The 18,614-nt window shown below is 42.5% G+C and overlaps 1 protein-coding gene across 1 annotated transcript; it reads left to right on the top strand.

Moving 5' to 3' along the window:
- Nucleotides 1-135: 135 nt before the first annotated feature.
- Nucleotides 136-16,065, top strand: LOC310849410 (uncharacterized protein; the record flags this gene model as incomplete). The annotated part of the gene is made up of 5 exons (XM_083749568.1): nt 136-3,353; nt 7,435-10,011; nt 10,125-10,259; nt 15,159-15,977; nt 16,048-16,065. Exons 1-5 carry the CDS (start codon nt 933-935, stop codon nt 16,063-16,065), a joined length of 5,970 nt encoding a protein of 1,989 aa, XP_083605694.1. The 5' UTR covers nt 136-932.
- Nucleotides 16,066-18,614: the final 2,549 nt, after the last annotated feature.

Genomic DNA, 18,614 nt, shown 5'->3' with positions numbered 1-18,614 from the left:
TATAATATAAAACTATTGAAACTTGTATCCAGACATTATTTTTATTTATACAGAACAATCACACATACTTTACACATTTTAATAAATAAATAACTTATGGGAATTGCTCCCACAAAAAGCTGTGATGGCCACTAACGTGGATGCCTTATAGACAACTTCATGGTGGTCGCAAGTCGTGCTGACTATATCCCGTCAGGTACTAGAAGCAGGATGCCTCCAGATGCCACAGTGGGAGACAAGCTGCTTAATAAGAAAGGCCTTAGGTCTGATCCAGCAAGGCTCTTCTTATGTTGCTACATTTTAATGAAAGGAATTGTGTGCCCTGATGTTGTATGATAGACTGACAAAGGACTATAAGCATGTTAAAGTGAGGCAATGCTCTGCTGGAGATCCCTTGGGTATGTAGCTTCCATTCAATGGGGTTCAATTTCAGTGGGATAGACATCAACGCAAAACATGTTTTCAATAGGCTGTATATCTCCAGACTGGGTTTTGAGTCTTGTGAGCTGTTATGCGCAGCAATCAGAGGAGCTGTTGCTTTAATGTGTACAAACTGAAAGCAAATAACTTGAAATTTGTTAAAGGGAAAGTACTGTACATTGCACAACATGGTTTTCCTTGCAGTTCCTTGAGTGGTCCTCTAAGTGTCAGTGTTGGCCAGTATGAGAGCCAGAGAGAGGATAGAGATCCATTGATGCTTCCTAGACTGCAGTAACTCCCATCACTGCTATTCAGATCAAGTCAGCTGAAGAGCACAGAGACAGGGAACTCTTGCAGAGAAGGAAAAATCTCTTTTGCTTTGCACACCTATAAGAACAAGGGCAGTTTATTCTTTTTCAGTGATACCTCATGTTGTTTCCTTCATCACTGTGAGAGCTTGAGCATAGGAAACTGAGAAAAGGAAGCAGCCTGTTTTTGAGAGAACCAGCCAGATGGAGAGAAGGCACCCAGGGAATGGCAGGGCACTCACAAGGCAAGTACTGCTTCTCTCTCTATTGTCTTTTACCTGTTGGGCTGCATCAGAGCAGATTCATTATTCAACCCCTGAGGAGATGGCAAAGGGTTCCGTTGTGGGGAACCTCGCCAAGGACCTGGGACTGAGCACCAAAGAGCTAAAACATCGCAATCTGCACACTGTGTCTGTGGCTAAAATGCAGCATTTCAGTATCAATGCAGAGAATGGAAACCTCTATGTAAATGACAGGATTGATAGGGAGGGGATATGTGGCAGAAATCCACTTTGCTTTGTTCAGTTTGAAGTTGTGGTAGAAAACCCTCTGAATGTTTTCCATGTCACAGTAGAAATCCAGGATGTTAATGATAATGCACCCCAGTTCCTGAATAGCAATATCAATTTAGAGATCCTTGAATCCACTTTACTAGGCACTCGATTTCTCCTTGGGAAAGCGGAAGATCCTGACATTGGGATGAACTCTCTCCAGGATTACCAGCTGAGCTCCAATCAGTACTTCAATTTGGAAGTTAGAGAGAGAAAAGATGGAAATAAATATGCAGAACTGGTGTTGCAGAAATCTTTGGATCGGGAAAAAGAGCAGACCCTTCACTTGGTTCTTACCGCTATGGATGGGGGTGAGCCTAGGAAAACTGGAACAGCACAGATACGGATTAATATCACTGATGCCAATGACAACCCTCCCATTTTCACTCAAGAGGTGTACAAGGTCAGTTTGAGTGAAAATGCTCCTATTGGATCCACGGTGCTCCAGGTCATAGCCTCTGATGATGATGAAGGTACAAATGCCCAAATCAGGTATCATTTCAGCAACATACCAGCAACTTCCCAAGAGAAATTCAGTCTAGATCCCATTGGTGGCGTAATCAACCTCTTGGAGCGACTGGATTTTGAGGACAACGATGAATATACTATGACGGTTGCTGCAAAAGATGGCGGAGGATTGGTGACTCATTGCAATATTGAGATAAGGGTTCTTGATGAGAATGATAATGCCCCGGATGTGACCTTAACCTCCATGTTCAGCCCTGTTCCTGAAGATTCACCATCTGGAACCTTAATTGCTCTGATCAATGTAAATGACAAAGATGCTGGTGATAATGGAAAAGTTACCTGCTATTTAAACAGTGATTTGCCCTTCAAGATTATTTCCTCATCTAACAATTTCTACAAACTTCTGACAGTCAGCCCTTTGGACAGAGAAAAAGCTCCTGCATATAATATTACAATCACAGCCACTGACAAAGGAACTTCGCCTCTTTCCACACACAAAACGATCTCACTACAGGTTTCGGATATCAATGATAATGCCCCTTCCTTTCAGAAATCTTCATATGTTATCTATGTGCCAGAAAACAATCCTTCAGGTGCCTCCATTTTCACCATCAAAGCCTCTGATCCCGATATCGACCAGAACTCACGGATCACATACTCCATACTCAATAGCAACATCGAGGAGCTTCCCATCTCCTCCTATATCTCCATTAATTCTGAGACTGGCACCATCTATGCCCAGAGATCCTTTGACTATGAACAATTCAGAGAGCTCCATCTGCAAGTGAAGGCCCAAGATGGGGGTTCTCCCCCTCTCAGCAGCAATGTGACCGTCAAAGTGTTTGTTCTTGACAGGAATGATAACAGCCCTCGTATCCTGTCCCCCTCACAAGAAGCCAAGGGCTCAGCCTTGTTTGAGATGGTGCCTCGTTCGGCCGAGGCAGATTATCTTGTCACCAAGGTGGTGGCCGTGGATGCAGATTCTGGACACAACGCCTGGCTCTCCTACCACCTGACTCAGGCCACTGAGCCGGCACTCTTCACGGTTGGTTCTCATACTGGAGAGATCAGGACCGCCAGGGCCTTTGTGGAGAGAGACGCTGTGAAACAGAGACTGGTCGTTATGGTGAAGGATAACGGGCAGCCGTCTCTCTCGGCCACCATTACTCTGAACCTGGTGTTTGCTGAGAACTTTCAGGAGGCCCTTCCGGAAATGAAGAGCCAACCCAGCAGCTCGGAGTATCAGTCTGACCTGCAGTTCTACTTGGTGCTGGCCTTAGCTGTGATCTCCTTCTTGTTCCTCTTGACTGTGATTCTGGCCGTTACAATGAAGCTCCGTCAATCAGGGCATCCCAGGTTCCTACAGTGCTTTGGTCCTGTTCCCCATTCCAAGAATGGTGCCATCTTCCCACCCAACTTTGAAGATGGGACTTTGCCCTATTCCTACCAGCTGTGTCTGTCTTCTGAGACCAGGAAGAATGAGTTTGCCTTCCTGACACCCAATGTTCAGATGGTAGACAATATTCTTAGCGGTGAGAAACCTGCTGTGCCTTTTACAGGCAATGAAGGAAACAATTTTCATTCTGAGATGGCTAATGGTGAAGAGGTAAGGTTTGTTCTCTGTATTTACATGTGTTGTACACTCTGTAGTTCTTTACCATTAAGTGGCATTGCAATACAACCTTTTTATGCAGCATATGTACCTGCCTTTTAAATTTTCAGTCTTTAGTTAATTTTCCATCTAGATTCATAAATCATCACCTTCTTTATATATAGTAAACAGCTGAGGCTAAACTATCTGTTTCAGGTGTAGTCTATTTTCTCCATTGCATTTTGAGATTTTCAGTTCAGTCCTAACCATATCTACCCAGATGTGAGTCCTGTTGAATTCAGTGTGACTTTCTCTCAAGTAAGAGTGCTTAGGATTTAAGCTTTGGAATTTGAATAGTGGGAACATGAAATTAAATGAAGTTAGATGGATATATATATTGCTCATTTAATCTTATGAATGGGTGTGGAATGTGCCGACGTTTTTATTATGTCATTGAGGAGGTGCACTTCTTTCTGTATGGCAGAGTCGTGTGCTATTGAGTTCAATCGTGCTTACTCCCAGGTTGTACAGTCAGACCTTGGAAGTCGAACAGAATCTGTTCCAGAAGTTTGTTTGACTTCCAAAATGTTTGAAAACCAAATTGTTGCTTCTGATTGGATGCAGGAAGCTCCTGCAGCCAATCAGAGGTCTCGGAACCCCCATTGGACATTTGGGTTCCAAAAGAATGTTTGCAAACCGGAACAATCACTTCCAGGTTTGCGGCATTCGGGAGCCAAAACGTCCGAGTTCCAGGGTGTTTGGGATACAAAGTACGATCGTATTCCGGCTTTCCAGCATAAGTAGCTTGAACATTAAATAATATAGTAAATGAGGAAGATAATTATTTCCTTTTGAATCAAGAATGGTCAACTACAACATTGAATTATTGGAGTACAATGTATCATTTTTCACCAGTAGTGCATTGTAGCTACCTGGATTTAAAATAATATGATATGGCTTCACTAGGTCTAAAATGATGTTAATTTCAGATATACTAGAGTCCTTACAAAAGTCTGAATAGGCTACTTGTGGTTCATGTTGAAGAACATTGTACAAAGTACTTTGACATCATAGTTCGGATCTACAGTTTCCCTGTTTCATTTAACAGTGCAGATTGGATTTCACTGATCAAATTGTTGGTATTTAATTGAGCACTGGATGCAATGCTTAACCCATTGTTTTAATGTAGGAGGTCATGTGTAATGTGGATGCAACCTTTTTATGTGTATCTTTGAACTCCACAGAAGACGCTTTTACTTTAATCTTTCGGAGGTGTAAATTGTGCAGCATGTTCTCAATGCTGCCTCTGTGGACAGTTGTGGTGGGTATGGCGGCACCATCTCTAGGCCTCTGTTTTGGCATGGCAGTATCTCCAATTGGGGCTGAATGGTAGTATTTTGTTCTTGTTGCTAAATTGGCCGAATGAGAGGATGAATGACAGGAGCTTTCTCATCTGCTAGGCAGTCAATAATTAAAGACTGGCTGTATTTGGACCCCAGCCATTCTTTTTAAATGTGCCACAACTAGCAAGTGCTATGTAGGTTAGAAAGCATGAGGATCCTATAGTGGGCAGCCCAAGACCTGAAAGGAGAGTTACCCAAACCAACCTCCATGGTATTCTTACTAATTTGGGAGAATCTGGTCATGGCAATTATTCTTCTGTACTGATGACTTCAGTGACTGTAGCACTTACTGGCTCAGGGCTGATGATACCTAAAGGTCCTCATTTGCACTCAGTGTAGCTGAGGGGGTGGGCACTGAAGAGAAAAGACCAGTTTCAATATTGATCCAATACTTGGACCCAGAATGGCGACAACTGCTTAATGTGTTTGGCAGAAAAGACAGTTCCTAGCCTCCATCTTGGCATTAAGTATGTCATCACTGAGGTTGTAGAAGTAGTATTATTTAATCATATGTAGATCAGACTTGTAAGTAAATAAGTTGTGGCACATAGTCAAATCCATTAACTGTGTCTGGCTTCATGCTGGGGTGTGGAAGCAAACACAGACCACACTTTTTTTTCTTTTTCCTGTATTGTGTAGATCAATCATGTTTCAGTATGTGTGATATAAAATCCACCACCAGGTCAAGACTAATTGGCAGTGGTCTTCTAGAGTAGAGCGTGGATATTGGTTATTTAGCTGGAGATACATTAATGCCCTTTATGCGCAACTAGTTGATCATATTTATTTTATAGTTGTAAACTGCTTAGAGGCTGCTTTTGCTGAAGAAATCTGAATTGTGCTGCTTTTGCTGAAGAAATCTGAATTGTGGCTATCTTGGAAGGTATATGTATTATTTAGGGTTGCAGGTTTTGGTGTCCTCGGGTGTCTTCCCGTGTAAAAGTTGGGGTGTCTAGGCGACGTTTCGACGAGGTCTCACTCGTCATCTTCAGGCTGGTGCTTTCGGCTACCCCAACTTTTACACGGGAAGACACCCGAGGACACCAAAACCTGCATTCCTGTACCCGTGAAAATCTACGAAAGCAAATATTATTTAGGGTTATGTATATAGTGGGCTGAATCCAGACTTGGCCATACATAGAGCCGAAGCATTGAAATCAACTTGACAAGTTAGCTATTACTGAGTTAAACCACATTGATTTTTGTGGTTCAGCTATAGCCATGACTAAGGCTGCTATCCAAATCCTGGCTTGGGTGTCGTGAGGCATAACAGAGCAAAGAGACCACTGTCACATCGGCAGCATTGCTGCTGGTCTGGGCAGAAGGTGGAGGGGCACCTCACTTAGACCCACATCAGGTCCATTGCCATCCCAGGACAGTAGTGGGACTGGCTCCTGTCTCTCCCTGTCCTTGCCCCTTTCAGAATTTTTCATCAGCTGTCATGAGTGGAGATCCCACTGGCATGACTTCTAACCAAGCATACATTTGGCAGAGGGAACAGGCAATTCTGCCCCAGCAGAGTGACCCCCTGTGGGTAGAGGCCAGTAGGGCTTGGCTGAGGAACAGCTCCAACCAATCCAAACCCTATCACCACCACCAGCGCAGTGCAAAAGATTGCAGGCTAAGTCTGGAGCTAAAGCTGAGTAAAGTTCCTCAAATATCCAGGATTTGTCAGAACAGCTACATTACCTCCCGGGTTAAAATACTTATAATGTATAATATTATATAGTATTAGTGCAATTATTCCCATACTGCAGAAGAGCCTTGAGGGAAGTGTGGCTTACTTAAAGGAACCTGCTGAGTTCATGCCAAATGCAGGACATAAACTGCATTACTATTCTGTTTCTTACACTACACCAGCTGAAGACACTTAAAGCACATTGAACACTTGAATTGCACTTAATTCAATTTATAAACAGAGGTTGGATGTCCATCTGCCATGGATGCTTTAACTGAGATTCCTGCATTGCCGGGGGTTGGACTAGATGACCCCTGGGGTCCCTTTCAACTCTAAGATTCCATCATTCTATCTCTCCTTCCTTGGAGGCTTTTAAAACCTTGAATAAAATAATTTCCTCAATTCTCCCATCGTCTTTTTTCTTTATACACCGTAACACTTCATAGAGAAATCCACTAGAGAAATTCAATTTTTCTCTTAGAGAGGTTTACAGATTGATATTCTTGGTAAAAATTGTAAGTGCTTTAAATTGAGGAAATGAATCTATACTATGTTTTTATTGCTTGTTCTTTATTGCAAATACTCCTTTGGAGTTGATTTTTTTTCTTACCTGTAATACTAGTGAAAAGATAACACAAACAAAACACAAATATTTCTGCTTTATAACAGAAGAGGGTTCACATATCCTGTATCAGAATATAGTTTGAGTCATTAAATATAAATACCACCATGAAGAAAAATCACTGGGAAAAGATTGCAGTTCTCTGCTTCAGACTCACAGTGTCACTGTTGGACAAGACGGCAATCCAAGGGCAGCTGAAGTTCCACTGATGCTTTCTGCAGAGAGATCTCTTTGTCCCAAACTGCACATCGGGAATACCAGCAGACACTGGAGCAAGCGTTTCAGCTGGAAAACAGAAAACACTGCAGCATATACTAATTAAACCAAAGGATCCAGTTCTTTTTTTTTCAGTGCAAATATATATATATATATCCTGTCTTGGTGGAAATCTGAAATCCTGTGCTCATCAAACAGAAGAGGAAAATGAAGAGAAGAGGAATCCTGCCTGGAGAGAGCTTTCAAACACGAGGAAGGTATATAACACTTCTGATATTTTCATCTTTGTTCTGTGGAGCAGTTTTGGAAGAGGTTAACTATTCCATCCCTGAGGAGATGGCAAAGGGATCTTTGGTGGGAAATCTTGCCAAGGATCTGGGACTAAATGCCAGAGAACTGAGGAATAGAAACCTGCATATCATTTCTGAAGGTAAAAAGCCATATTTCACTATCAATGCTGAAAATGGAAACCTGTATGTGAATGAGAGGATAGATCGTGAGGGAATGTGTAGAGAGAGCACACACTGCATTATTGATTTTGAAGCTGTGGTGGAAAAGCCATTGAATGTTTTCCATGTAAGTGTAGCAATTCAGGACATTAATGATAATGCCCCACAATTCATAAAGGGCAATATTGGGCTTCAAATAATTGAATCCACATTGCCAGGTGCCAAATTTCTTCTTGGGAAAGCTCAAGATCCTGATATTGGGATTAATTCTCTCCAAAATTACCAGCTAGGTTCAAATCACTATTTCACTGTAGAGATTCGACAGAGAGAAGATGGCCATAAATATGCAGAATTGATGTTGCAGAAACCTTTGGATCGGGAAAGTGATCACTCCCTTCAGTTGATCCTTACGGCCCTGGATGGGGGTGAACCTAGAAAAACTGGGACTGCCCAGATATGGATTAATGTCACAGATGCCAATGACAACCCACCAGTCTTCACTCAAGAGGTTTATACAGTTAGCCTGAGGGAAAATTCCCCCGTGGGGTCCCCAATACTGCAAGTAAAAGCCTCTGATAGGGATGAAGGTCTAAATGCACATATTAGTTATATTTTTAATAACATCCCAGAAACAGCCCACCAAATATTTGAACTAGATCCACAAAGTGGAACAATTACAATTAAGGAAGCTCTTGACTTTGAGGAAACAGAGAAGTACACTATGACCGTTGAAGCAAGAGATGGAGGTGGATTAGTGGCTCATTGTAATGTTGATATCAAGATTATAGATGAGAATGACAATGCTCCAGAGGTCATTCTTGCCTCCTTATCTAGCCCAATTCCTGAAGACTCTGTTTCTGGAACAGTAATAGCTCTCATCAACGTAAAGGATAAAGATTCTGGAGAAAATGGAAAAATTACATGCCATCTACAAGGTAACGTACCATTTAAAATAGAGTCTGTATCTAAGAACTACTACAAAATCCTTACAGACAGTCCTTTGGACAGAGAAAAAGCCTCAGGATACAACATCACAATCACAGCCACCGACAAAGGTAGCCCCCCTCTCTCCTCCAACAAAACCATCTCCCTGCAGATTTCAGACATCAATGACAACCCCCCTGCCTTTGAAAAACCAACCTACAGTGTCTTTGTACCAGAAAACAATCCCTCAGGTGCCTCCATTTTCTCCATCAAAGCCTCGGACCCGGACCTGGACCGCAACTCACGTATCACTTACTCCATCCTCAACAGCAACATGGAGGAGCTGCCTCTCTCCTCTTACGTCTCCATCAACTCTGAGATGGGAACTATCTATGCACAGCGCTCCTTTGACTATGAGCAATTCAGGGAGTTTCAGATCCAAGTGAAGGCCCAAGATGGTGGCTCTCCCTCTCTCAGCAACAATGCCACCGTGTGGGTGTACATTTTAGATCAGAACGATAACAGCCCTCGTGTTCTCTATCCTGTCCCGGGCGCTGAGGGCTCTGCCTTGTTTGAGATGGTTCCTCACTCGGCAGAGCCAGGCTACCTAGTGACCAAAGTGGTGGCTGTGGACGCGGACTCTGGGCACAATGCCTGGCTCTCCTACCAAGTGCTGCAGGCCACAGAGCCGGCCCTTTTCACCATTGGGACCCACACGGGAGAGATCAGGACGTCACGAGCCCTTCTGGAGAAAGATGCTGTGAAACAGAAGCTGGTCATCTTGGTGAAGGACAATGGGAAGGCTCCACGCTCAGCTACTGTGGTTCTCAACCTCGTGGTTGCTGAGAACTTCCAAGAGGCACTTCCAGAAATGACTAGGCAATCCAGTGACACAGAGCATCATTCTGACCTCCAGTTTTACTTGGTGCTGGCTTTGGCATTGATCTCATTTTTGTTCCTCCTGACGGTGATACTGGTCATTGTCATGAAACTTCGACAATCAGGAAATCCCAAATTATCCCAATGCTTCGAACCTAATGCTTTTTCTAAGGCGCAGGTCATATTTCCACCAAACTATGAAGAAGGAACGTTACCTTATTCCTACCAACTCTGCCTATCGTCAGATATGAGGAAAGAGCAGATCTCTTTCCCCAAACCCCATATCCAGGTGGCAGAAAACTTGCTATGCAATGATAGCTCTCAGGTGGTTCTTGTGGATGGCAACTGTGGGGATGTCAATGCCAAAGAGGAGGTTGGTGAGCAGGTAAGCTTTGCTTTCAGAAACTGTGATGTTGGCAGCCCAGGCTTGCTCCTTGTAGGAATAAAACCAATCCTGTCTTTCTGTCAGAATGCACCAGCACTCAGTTCTGGCCCCTCTCAGGTAGGCACTTTTGCCATTATATGAGAACAAAGTAGGCACCTCTTTGCCTAAACAAATTGCACTGAGTAAAACTAATATTTTTAGCTTGCCGTCCTCTTACCTACCTGATTTAGTACATGAGAGAACTAGAAAAACATGAAATTATATTACTAGAACCTGCTGTTCAGAATGTAGAGAATTTTTTTTACAAGCCTTCAAGTTGCAATGGCAGGGGCATTTTCAATGCTGTAGCTGAAAATTATGTTCAGGTGAGTCTTGATCTTGTTATGGTTTAAAGGTAAAGGTAAAGGGACCCCTGACCATTTGGTCCAGTCGTGGCCGACTCTGGGGTTGCGGCGCTCATCTCACTTTACTGGCCAAGGGAGCTAGCATAAAGCTTCCGGGTCATGTGGCCAGCAGGACTAAGCCACTTCTGGCGAACCATAGCAGCACACGGAAACGCTGTTTACCTTCCCGCAGGAGCGGTACCTATTTATCTACTTACACTTTGACGTGCTTTCAAACTGCTAGGTTGGCAGGAGCTGAGACCGAGCAACAGGAACTCACCCCGTCGCGGGGATTCAAACCACCGACCTTCTGATCGGCAAGTCCTAGGCTCTGTGGTTTAACCCACAGTGTCACCCGCGTCCCTGTTGTTATGGTTTAACTTCTAGTAATTATGAATGAAATGGAAGAGTGCGGTGAATTTGAGTTTTCCATACTAATGTAGATATCAATAATAAAGTAACAGCAATTCAATGTAAGACCCCATGTAAGAAAGTGCAAAGAAATCTTTTTTTCACATATTTTGTCATCAGCGGTGACAAAACCATGGTAGAAATTGTTAGGAAAGGAATTGAAAATAAAACTGAAGAATGTTCAGGAAAGAGCAAGCACAATGACAGGTGGGTGGAGTAATTCCCCTATGAAAAAAGGTTATGACATTTTTTATTTTTAAGTTTAGGGGAGAAAAGGCAAATAAGGAAGGACATAATTGAGAGGCATAGATTTCAGCATAGTGTGGAATATGCAGAAATAGAAAAGTTTTTTCTCTCTCATAACTAACAAGAGGCTGTGATAGCCCACAGCCTGAATGGCTTTAAAAGCAATTTACACAAATTCCATGGCTACTAACCATGATATCTAGGTTCTGCCTCCACTGCCAGAGGCTATATGCCTGTGAGTATGAGGTTCATGGAATCACAGGTGGTGGCAGTGCTGTTGTGCTCATGTTCTGCTTGGGGGCTTCTCATGGGCTTCCGGTGGCCTCCATGAGTGCTGGACAAGCCCCACCTTTGGGCCAATATTGCAGGCTTCTTCTTATGTTATGTTTCTTTGTTCTTTATAACAATGTAAGTTATAGTTCACCTTATAGTTCAGCTATGGAATTTGCTACTACAAGATGCAGTGATCACCCCCAACTTGGTGGCTTTAAGGAGAATTAGATCATATGAGGGCTCCTACAGGAAAAATGGCAAGATGTAAATTTAATAAAGAAATTTATGGTGGATAAAGCCATCACTGGTTTGTAGTCATGGTGGCAATATTACCTCTAGTCCCAGAGGCATTGTGCCCCTGATTTTAGTTGCTGTGGTCCAAGAATGGAGCTTCTGAGAGGAATCTGGCCAGCCACTGTGGGAGACAGGATGCTTGACTGGATAGGCCATTGGTTTGATTCAGTAGGACTGTTCTTATGTTTTTATGGAATGGAATTCTGTGCATGGGTCTGCTGTGTGGTGTTGTGGGACAGACCGTAAGATGAAAACTTAATGAAATTAATTAATTGGGGAAAATTGCATCTTGTGGGCTATTATGTTGTTGTTGTTTAGTTGTTTAGTCGTGTCCAACTCTTCGTGACCCCATGGACCAGAGCACGCCAGGCACTCCTGTCTTCCACTGCCTCCCGCAGTTTGGTCAAACTCATGCTGGTAGCTTCAAGAACACCATCCAACCATCTCATCCTCTGTCGTCCCCTTCTCCTTGTGCCCTCCATCTTTCCCAACATCAGGGACTTTTCCAGGGAGTCTTCTCTTCTCATGAAGTGGCCAAAGTATTGGAGCCTCAGCTTCACGATCTGTCCTTCCAGTGAGCACTCAGGGCTGATTTCCTTAAGAATGGATAGGTTTGATCTTCTTGCAGTCCATGGGACTCTCAAGAGTCTCCTCCTCCATGTGGGCTATTATACAGAACAATAATAGGGGCTATTAGCATTAATGTGGACAAATCAAAATCAAACTACTTCTGTTATTTTCCAAGGAAACCTCTAAAGTATCATAAAATCCTTATGAATTAGAAATCTTGATTTCTTGTATCACTCTCTTACTTTGTCTTTCTGTTGCTCTCAGTTCCTGACCATCGTAATGTAATTATCACAATCTTTTTATTTAATGTATTTTTCATATACAACTTAATTGCCAAAGTCTCTAATCTGGCAGTACTTTGACATCCTCCTTCATCTAGAGCAAATGAGTTCAAATATACCGGTAATGGTGTGTACAAACTGCATGATAATGTGCATTCAGTGCCGGATTCAGATACACCTTTTGGGGGTGCTGTGCACACGTCATCCCGATGTCAGCCCTGTCCCACACTATTTGTCATTTTAGGTGTATCCTTCTGGAATGGATATAATCTGTTTTGTGCCAAGATTGTACTTCTCAAGCACTTGTTGCATGCATGTGTAGACCAAGAATGCTTTCTTAGGTCACCTCCTATTGGAGCAGATCTACTGGTGTTGCATGGCTGTGCCACTGCTCCTCACCTTGTTTAACCTGTCTGTGAATGAAAGAGGCAAAAACAAAAACGGAGCAGTACAGCAACTTAGCTCTCTCCATAAACATATGTATATGTATATGTATATCAACACATCAGTTTCCAACCCCCTCTCAAAAGACTGAAAAATATGTGCTTTTTAAAAGGTATGTGAAAATAGGAAGTACTGATGGGGAGGGGAACACAGAACTTCATTACACACTAGTTTGAAAACATGCCCACCTGTGTACAGACAATACAGAGAGTAGCTGCTACTTTTGATGATGTTATTGCACAAAGGTGTGTGAAATTGCAAACAACCAGGTCTTTTTTTCAGTAGCACCTCTCCTGAGCGTTCCGGCAGACCTGGGATGGATTGGGACTTGGCGTGGTGAGAGTTTTGGGCTCTTTTTAAGGTAGTTGATGTGGTGTGTGTTTTTGACGGCTCCCAAAAAGAAGCTTGACAACTTTGGGAGTTCCTTCACCTCTCTTAGTAAAGAAGAAGAAGAAGAAGAAGAAGAAGAAGAAGAAGAAGAAGAAGAAGAAGAAGAAGAAGAAGAAGAAGAAGAAGAAGTGGTGCAAACAACTACGTACAAAGTGAAGGGGGGATTTCCCCTGTGCATTTTAGAGGCTACGTGTACACAGCCTATGGTGTCCAACAAACCTATTTCACGCTGTTGGATCCAATACCATGCCAAGCGCTGGTAGAGCAATTACTGTAATTGTTCCTGCATTGGTGGTTAGATCCTGCTCCGGCCACAGGGGAGCAAATGCTGCAGAAGGAGCTCTGCATGGCACCAGCAAGTAGGAGGCAGGAGGCAGGGTCTGCTATGGAACTAATACCAGTGAACAGATTTTTATGACTCACCACTGCCTAAGTAGAAGCGGGAGAGATCTTAACATTGCTGCTTATTGTACTCTCAGTAAACAGAAAGGAAGAAAAAAAGGAAGGAAGGAAGGAAGGAAGGAAGGAAGGAAGGAAGGAAGGAAGGAAGGAAGGAAGGAAGGTGGGTGCATGGGATTCTCTGAAAATGTTCCTTACCTCCAGAATTTGGCAGATTGTAAAGATTCAACTGTAAGGACTTGTAAGGAAACTATAATCAAAAGCACAGAAAATAGCACTTCTGAAAGACAGAGGGAGCAGACCCTAGATGAATACTGTTATATGAGTCAGCATTGTGATGCTGTGGCGCAAAAGAGCTGGACCATGTGTAGTTTGCATTTACAGGAGAACTCTTGGAGTAGCCAGATTCCTACTAGGGACCGAGAAGAACTGTTCTGGATACATGCATTCCATAAATGCTGATTGACAGACATCTAACAACTTAGGAAAGATTCAAAAAAGAATTATTCCAGCCCCTCTGCTGCAGAAAATAATTATAATAAATAAATTTTCAGAAAATGTTTAATTAAGCATCCCTTAGTTTGCCTTTTTCATATAAAAAAGTTTTAGAATGTTTTACTTTGAAATTATTTTACAAGTTCCCTCCCCTCATAATGTTTTGTGAGGAATTCCTAGTAGATGCTGTGATGTATTAAGCCTTGAAAAGACACACATATTTCCAGTAAAAATGTTTTTAAAATACTATATATATTTAGGAGTCAATGTTCCAAGAGCTAGGGAAAATGCATGGAAACATAAGATTTTCATGACTTTCATCTAACATTAGGATTCCTATGTACAAATTTCCTTACTTGTTTATGCGATAACTGTGGAGTTGCCCATTACATACCTATGTAGAAAACTTAATCTTACCAAGGGAGGTTTAACTGACTTGTTGGTTTTTGGGGTTCTCTCCTTTTCTAGCAAATAAGAATCCACTTCTACGCTTACAAAGGATAACTTGGTGTTTCATGATAAATTAAAATAAATACTCACTTGGTTTTGTTTATCTGTGAAACAGTGTGCACATCAGCAGCATTCCCGCTTATGTGGGATACCTCAGTCAGTAGAGTATGAGACTCTTAATGTGGGTTTGAGCCCCATGTGGGACAAAAAGATTCCTGAATTGCAGGGGATTGGACTAGATCACCTTCAAAATCTGTGATCCTATTATATGTCTTGTGTATTGACACAAATAAATCCATTAAATTGATAGAGCAAGGAAACACAAGCATGACATTTAGTGATAAAATGGGTTAGTAATTAATTTGTGCATTGTATTTAAATATTTCTCATTATATATATATATATATATATATATATATACACACACACATGGAGTTGGATATACAATGAGAATCGAAACAAAAAAATGTAGTGTGTGCAGTTCCTGGCTGTGACTCTGAGTGTCGCTGTTGACCAACCAAGGCTAAGAAATACACGGAGAAATTCAGCCTTCCCAGATGAGCAGCTCAGCTCAGAAAATGCTGAGAGATCAGAGTTTCAGTGAACATTTTTGCGTTGGGAATCTCAGCTGCAAGTCCCTTTCTGGCAACACTCCGTCATCCTGAAACACAGATCTCCTCAACAGCTTCATATCAGACCAGGAATGGCAACAGCAAAGCATCCTCAAGCTTGCAAAAGGAGAGTTTTCTTTTTATTTCTATTTGCTAACATCTGCCAAGCCATCACCAGACAGATCCAGTACTCCATTCCTGAAGAAACGGAGAGAGGCTTTTTGGTGGGGGATATTGCGAGGGGTCTTGGACTGGATGCAAAGGAGCTCTCAGATCGTGGAATTCGCATTGTTTCCCCAGGTAGGACTCAGTATTTTGCTTTGAATTATAAGAGTGGCCATTTGCACACCACAAAGAGAATAGACAGAGAGGAGATCTGTGGTCAGGAAGAGAAATGCATTTTGAATTTTGAGATTATAGTTGAAGATTCAATGAAAATTTATGGAGTTGAAGTGGAAGTCACAGATATCAATGACCATGCACCCACCTTCCCGTCAGAGAAACTAGTGATAAATATCAGCGAGAATGCAGCTTTGGGGTCCCAGTTTCCCCTCTTGGAAGCTCAAGATCCTGATTTAGGAAACAATTCTCTACAGGGCTACAAACTCAGCAACAATAGCCATTTTTCTTTGATTCTCCAAACATCAGTTAAGGGCAAACAATATGGAAAAATTGTGTTGGAAAGACCTCTGGACCATGAAAAAGAAGCAGTTCATAATCTTATCATCACCGCATATGATGGTGGTGATCCAGTCAGGAGTGGCACTGCACAGCTGCACATTACAGTCCTGGATGTGAATGACAATGCACCAATTTTTAGCCAACGCATTTATGAAGTGAGCGCAAGGGAGGATTTACCTATAGGAACCATTGTGGTTACATTAAAAGCTACTGATTTGGATGAAGGGACCAACAAAGAAATGACATTTTTATTTGCAAAAATGACAGAAAAGATTTCCCAGATATTTCACTTAGATACACACACAGGTGAGATAACTCTCATAGGAAGCTTAGACTACGAAGACTCTGCTCTTTATGAAATGGAGGTCCAAGTCCATGATAGTGGAGGTCTATTTGACACTTCAACTGTCATAGTATTTGTTACTGATGTAAATGACAATGCACCCAAACTGGAAATAACTTCACTTATCAGCTCCATCCCTGAAAACTCTCCACCAGCGACTGCAATAGCCCTTTTGAATGTGCAAGATGAGGATTCGGCAGAGAATGCAGAAGTCACATGCTCTATCCCCAGCAACCTCCCCTTTCTACTGACAAAAGCCTATGGCAACTACTACAGTTTGGTGACAGCAAGAGCCCTGGACAGAGAGCAGGTGGCAGCCTACAACATCACTGTCACAGTCACGGATCATGGAGCCCCTCCACTTTCAACATCAATTGTTATTCCACTTGAGATTTTAGACACAAACGACAACCCTCCACACTTCCTGCAATCCATTTATAATTCTTATTTAATGGAGAACAACCCAAGAGGGGCCTCCATATTTTCCCTGAAGGCCGATGATCCAGACTGTGGAGAGAACTCCAGAGTCACTTATTCCATCATTGAGCACAACATCAGTGACTCCCCAGTATCTTCCTTCCTCTCCATTAACTCTGAGACTGGGATTGTCTATGGCCTGATCTCTTTTGATTATGAAGAGATGAAGGAGATTAAGTTCCTGGTCAAGGCTCAGGACGGAGGTTCTCCACCACTCAGCTCCAGCATCTCAGTCACTCTCTTCATCCTGGACCAGAATGACAATGCTCCCCAAATCCTGTACCCCTCCCCTCCCACCGACGGCTCCACGGGGATAGAGCTGGCCCCTCACTCCTCTGAGCCAGGCTACCTGGTCACTAAGGTGGTGGCTGTGGATGCGGACTCTGGCCAGAATGCCTGGCTCTCCTACCAGCTGATCAAGGCCACCGAGCCAGGGCTCTTCACTCTGGGGCTCCACACGGGAGAGATCAGGACAGCCCGCTTCTTTCTGGAGAAAGATGCCCTCAAGCAAAGCCTGGTGGTTTTAGTGAAGGACAATGGGCAGCCACCTCTCTCTGCTTCAGCCACTCTCACTGTAGTGCTGGCTGACACCATCCCTGCAATCCTCTCAGACCTGAGCAGCATCTCAGCTCCTGTAGAGCCTCCGTCTGACCTCACTTTCTACCTGGTCCTTGCAGTGGCTTTTGTCTCCTGCTTGTTCTTCATCTTCCTCCTTGTGTTACTGGCAGTTAAACTTCATAGGTGGAGATATTCACAGTCTGGAACTGAGAAGTTTAGTGGAGTTCCAGTTTCCCAGTTTGTGGGGATTGACGGAGTCCGAGCATTTCTGCACTCCTACTGCCAGGAGGTTTCTCTCACTACAGACTCTAGGAAGAGCAATTTCGGATTTCCCAAGGGAAATATTTCCAATACTATGACCAGTCACCAGCCCTGTGAGATAAATGATCCCTTTCTCATTGCTGAAGAGATTGCAAACAGTAATGGGGATTCAGCCAATATACAGGTGAAGTCTTGCTATCAAATCAAAGGTTTTTCGCTTTATATTTTCAGTTAGACGTTAATGCCATTGATATTATTTGTTTTGCACTTGTTCTGAAGAAATGGAACTGGAGACATATTCTCTCATTTATACTTGTTCTCTTCAGATAAAATGAGGTTTTGGAGTTCACATACTTCACTTTTTGTATATGTGGTTGTTTCTGTCACAAGCAAATGCATGTAGAAATAGGAGAATTGTAAACAGCTTGTCCCACAAGAGCTTAAGCGCTTAAAGAGCAACCATGAGACAAATATTTGAGATATTCATATATTTTCTTGTTCAGCAATTTTTGCATGATTGTGCTGGTTATCTTGTTTTAATTGAATGCTTCTTTTGGAGCTTCTTTCTTGACCTTCTTGCCTCTTAGAAAGGTTATTTAGTTCTCAAAGAATAGTATCTGTGGGAAATCCAGCCTTCCCAAAATATTTGAACTTTGATTTACTGCCCTCTAATTCTGTGTCTGAAATAGTATATGTCTTTACTCATTGCATAAATCAGTTGTGTGTTTACTAAACAGGGTCAATAATCTATCTAATTAGTATTATCCAACCTTATGAGCAGTAGGTAACAGCTCAGGTGTTTCTCAGCCTAGTTTTGTTAGATGTTTTAAAAAAACTTGAGATATCAGGAATTAAACCTGTATACTAAGTAAGAACTAATTTAGTTTATTGGCCAAGTATATGAGCTGAAAGGCATGAAATTTGTAATTTGAATTTTGGCTCTTTTTGGTGACATTAAATGATTTATTGCATTTAAAAATGGAAATAGATCCCTTGGATGGGGCAGCAAGAGCAGGGTTGCAAGAAAAATCCTAACCCACTTCGTTATTTGCACTGAGAAGAAGAATGGTCCCATTGATACTGTCTCTGCACCCATGGTCATGATCCTGCTCCCCCAGTGACATCTATTTCCATTAAGAATGCATTCTCATTC

This window comes from Podarcis gaigeae (genome assembly GCF_964106915.1).
Source record: "Podarcis gaigeae genome assembly, chromosome: 7".
Classification (NCBI taxonomy): domain Eukaryota; kingdom Metazoa; phylum Chordata; class Lepidosauria; order Squamata; family Lacertidae; genus Podarcis; species Podarcis gaigeae.
The sequence above is the reverse complement of the archived record's forward strand: the minus strand, read 5'-3'. Positions and strand labels throughout refer to the sequence as shown.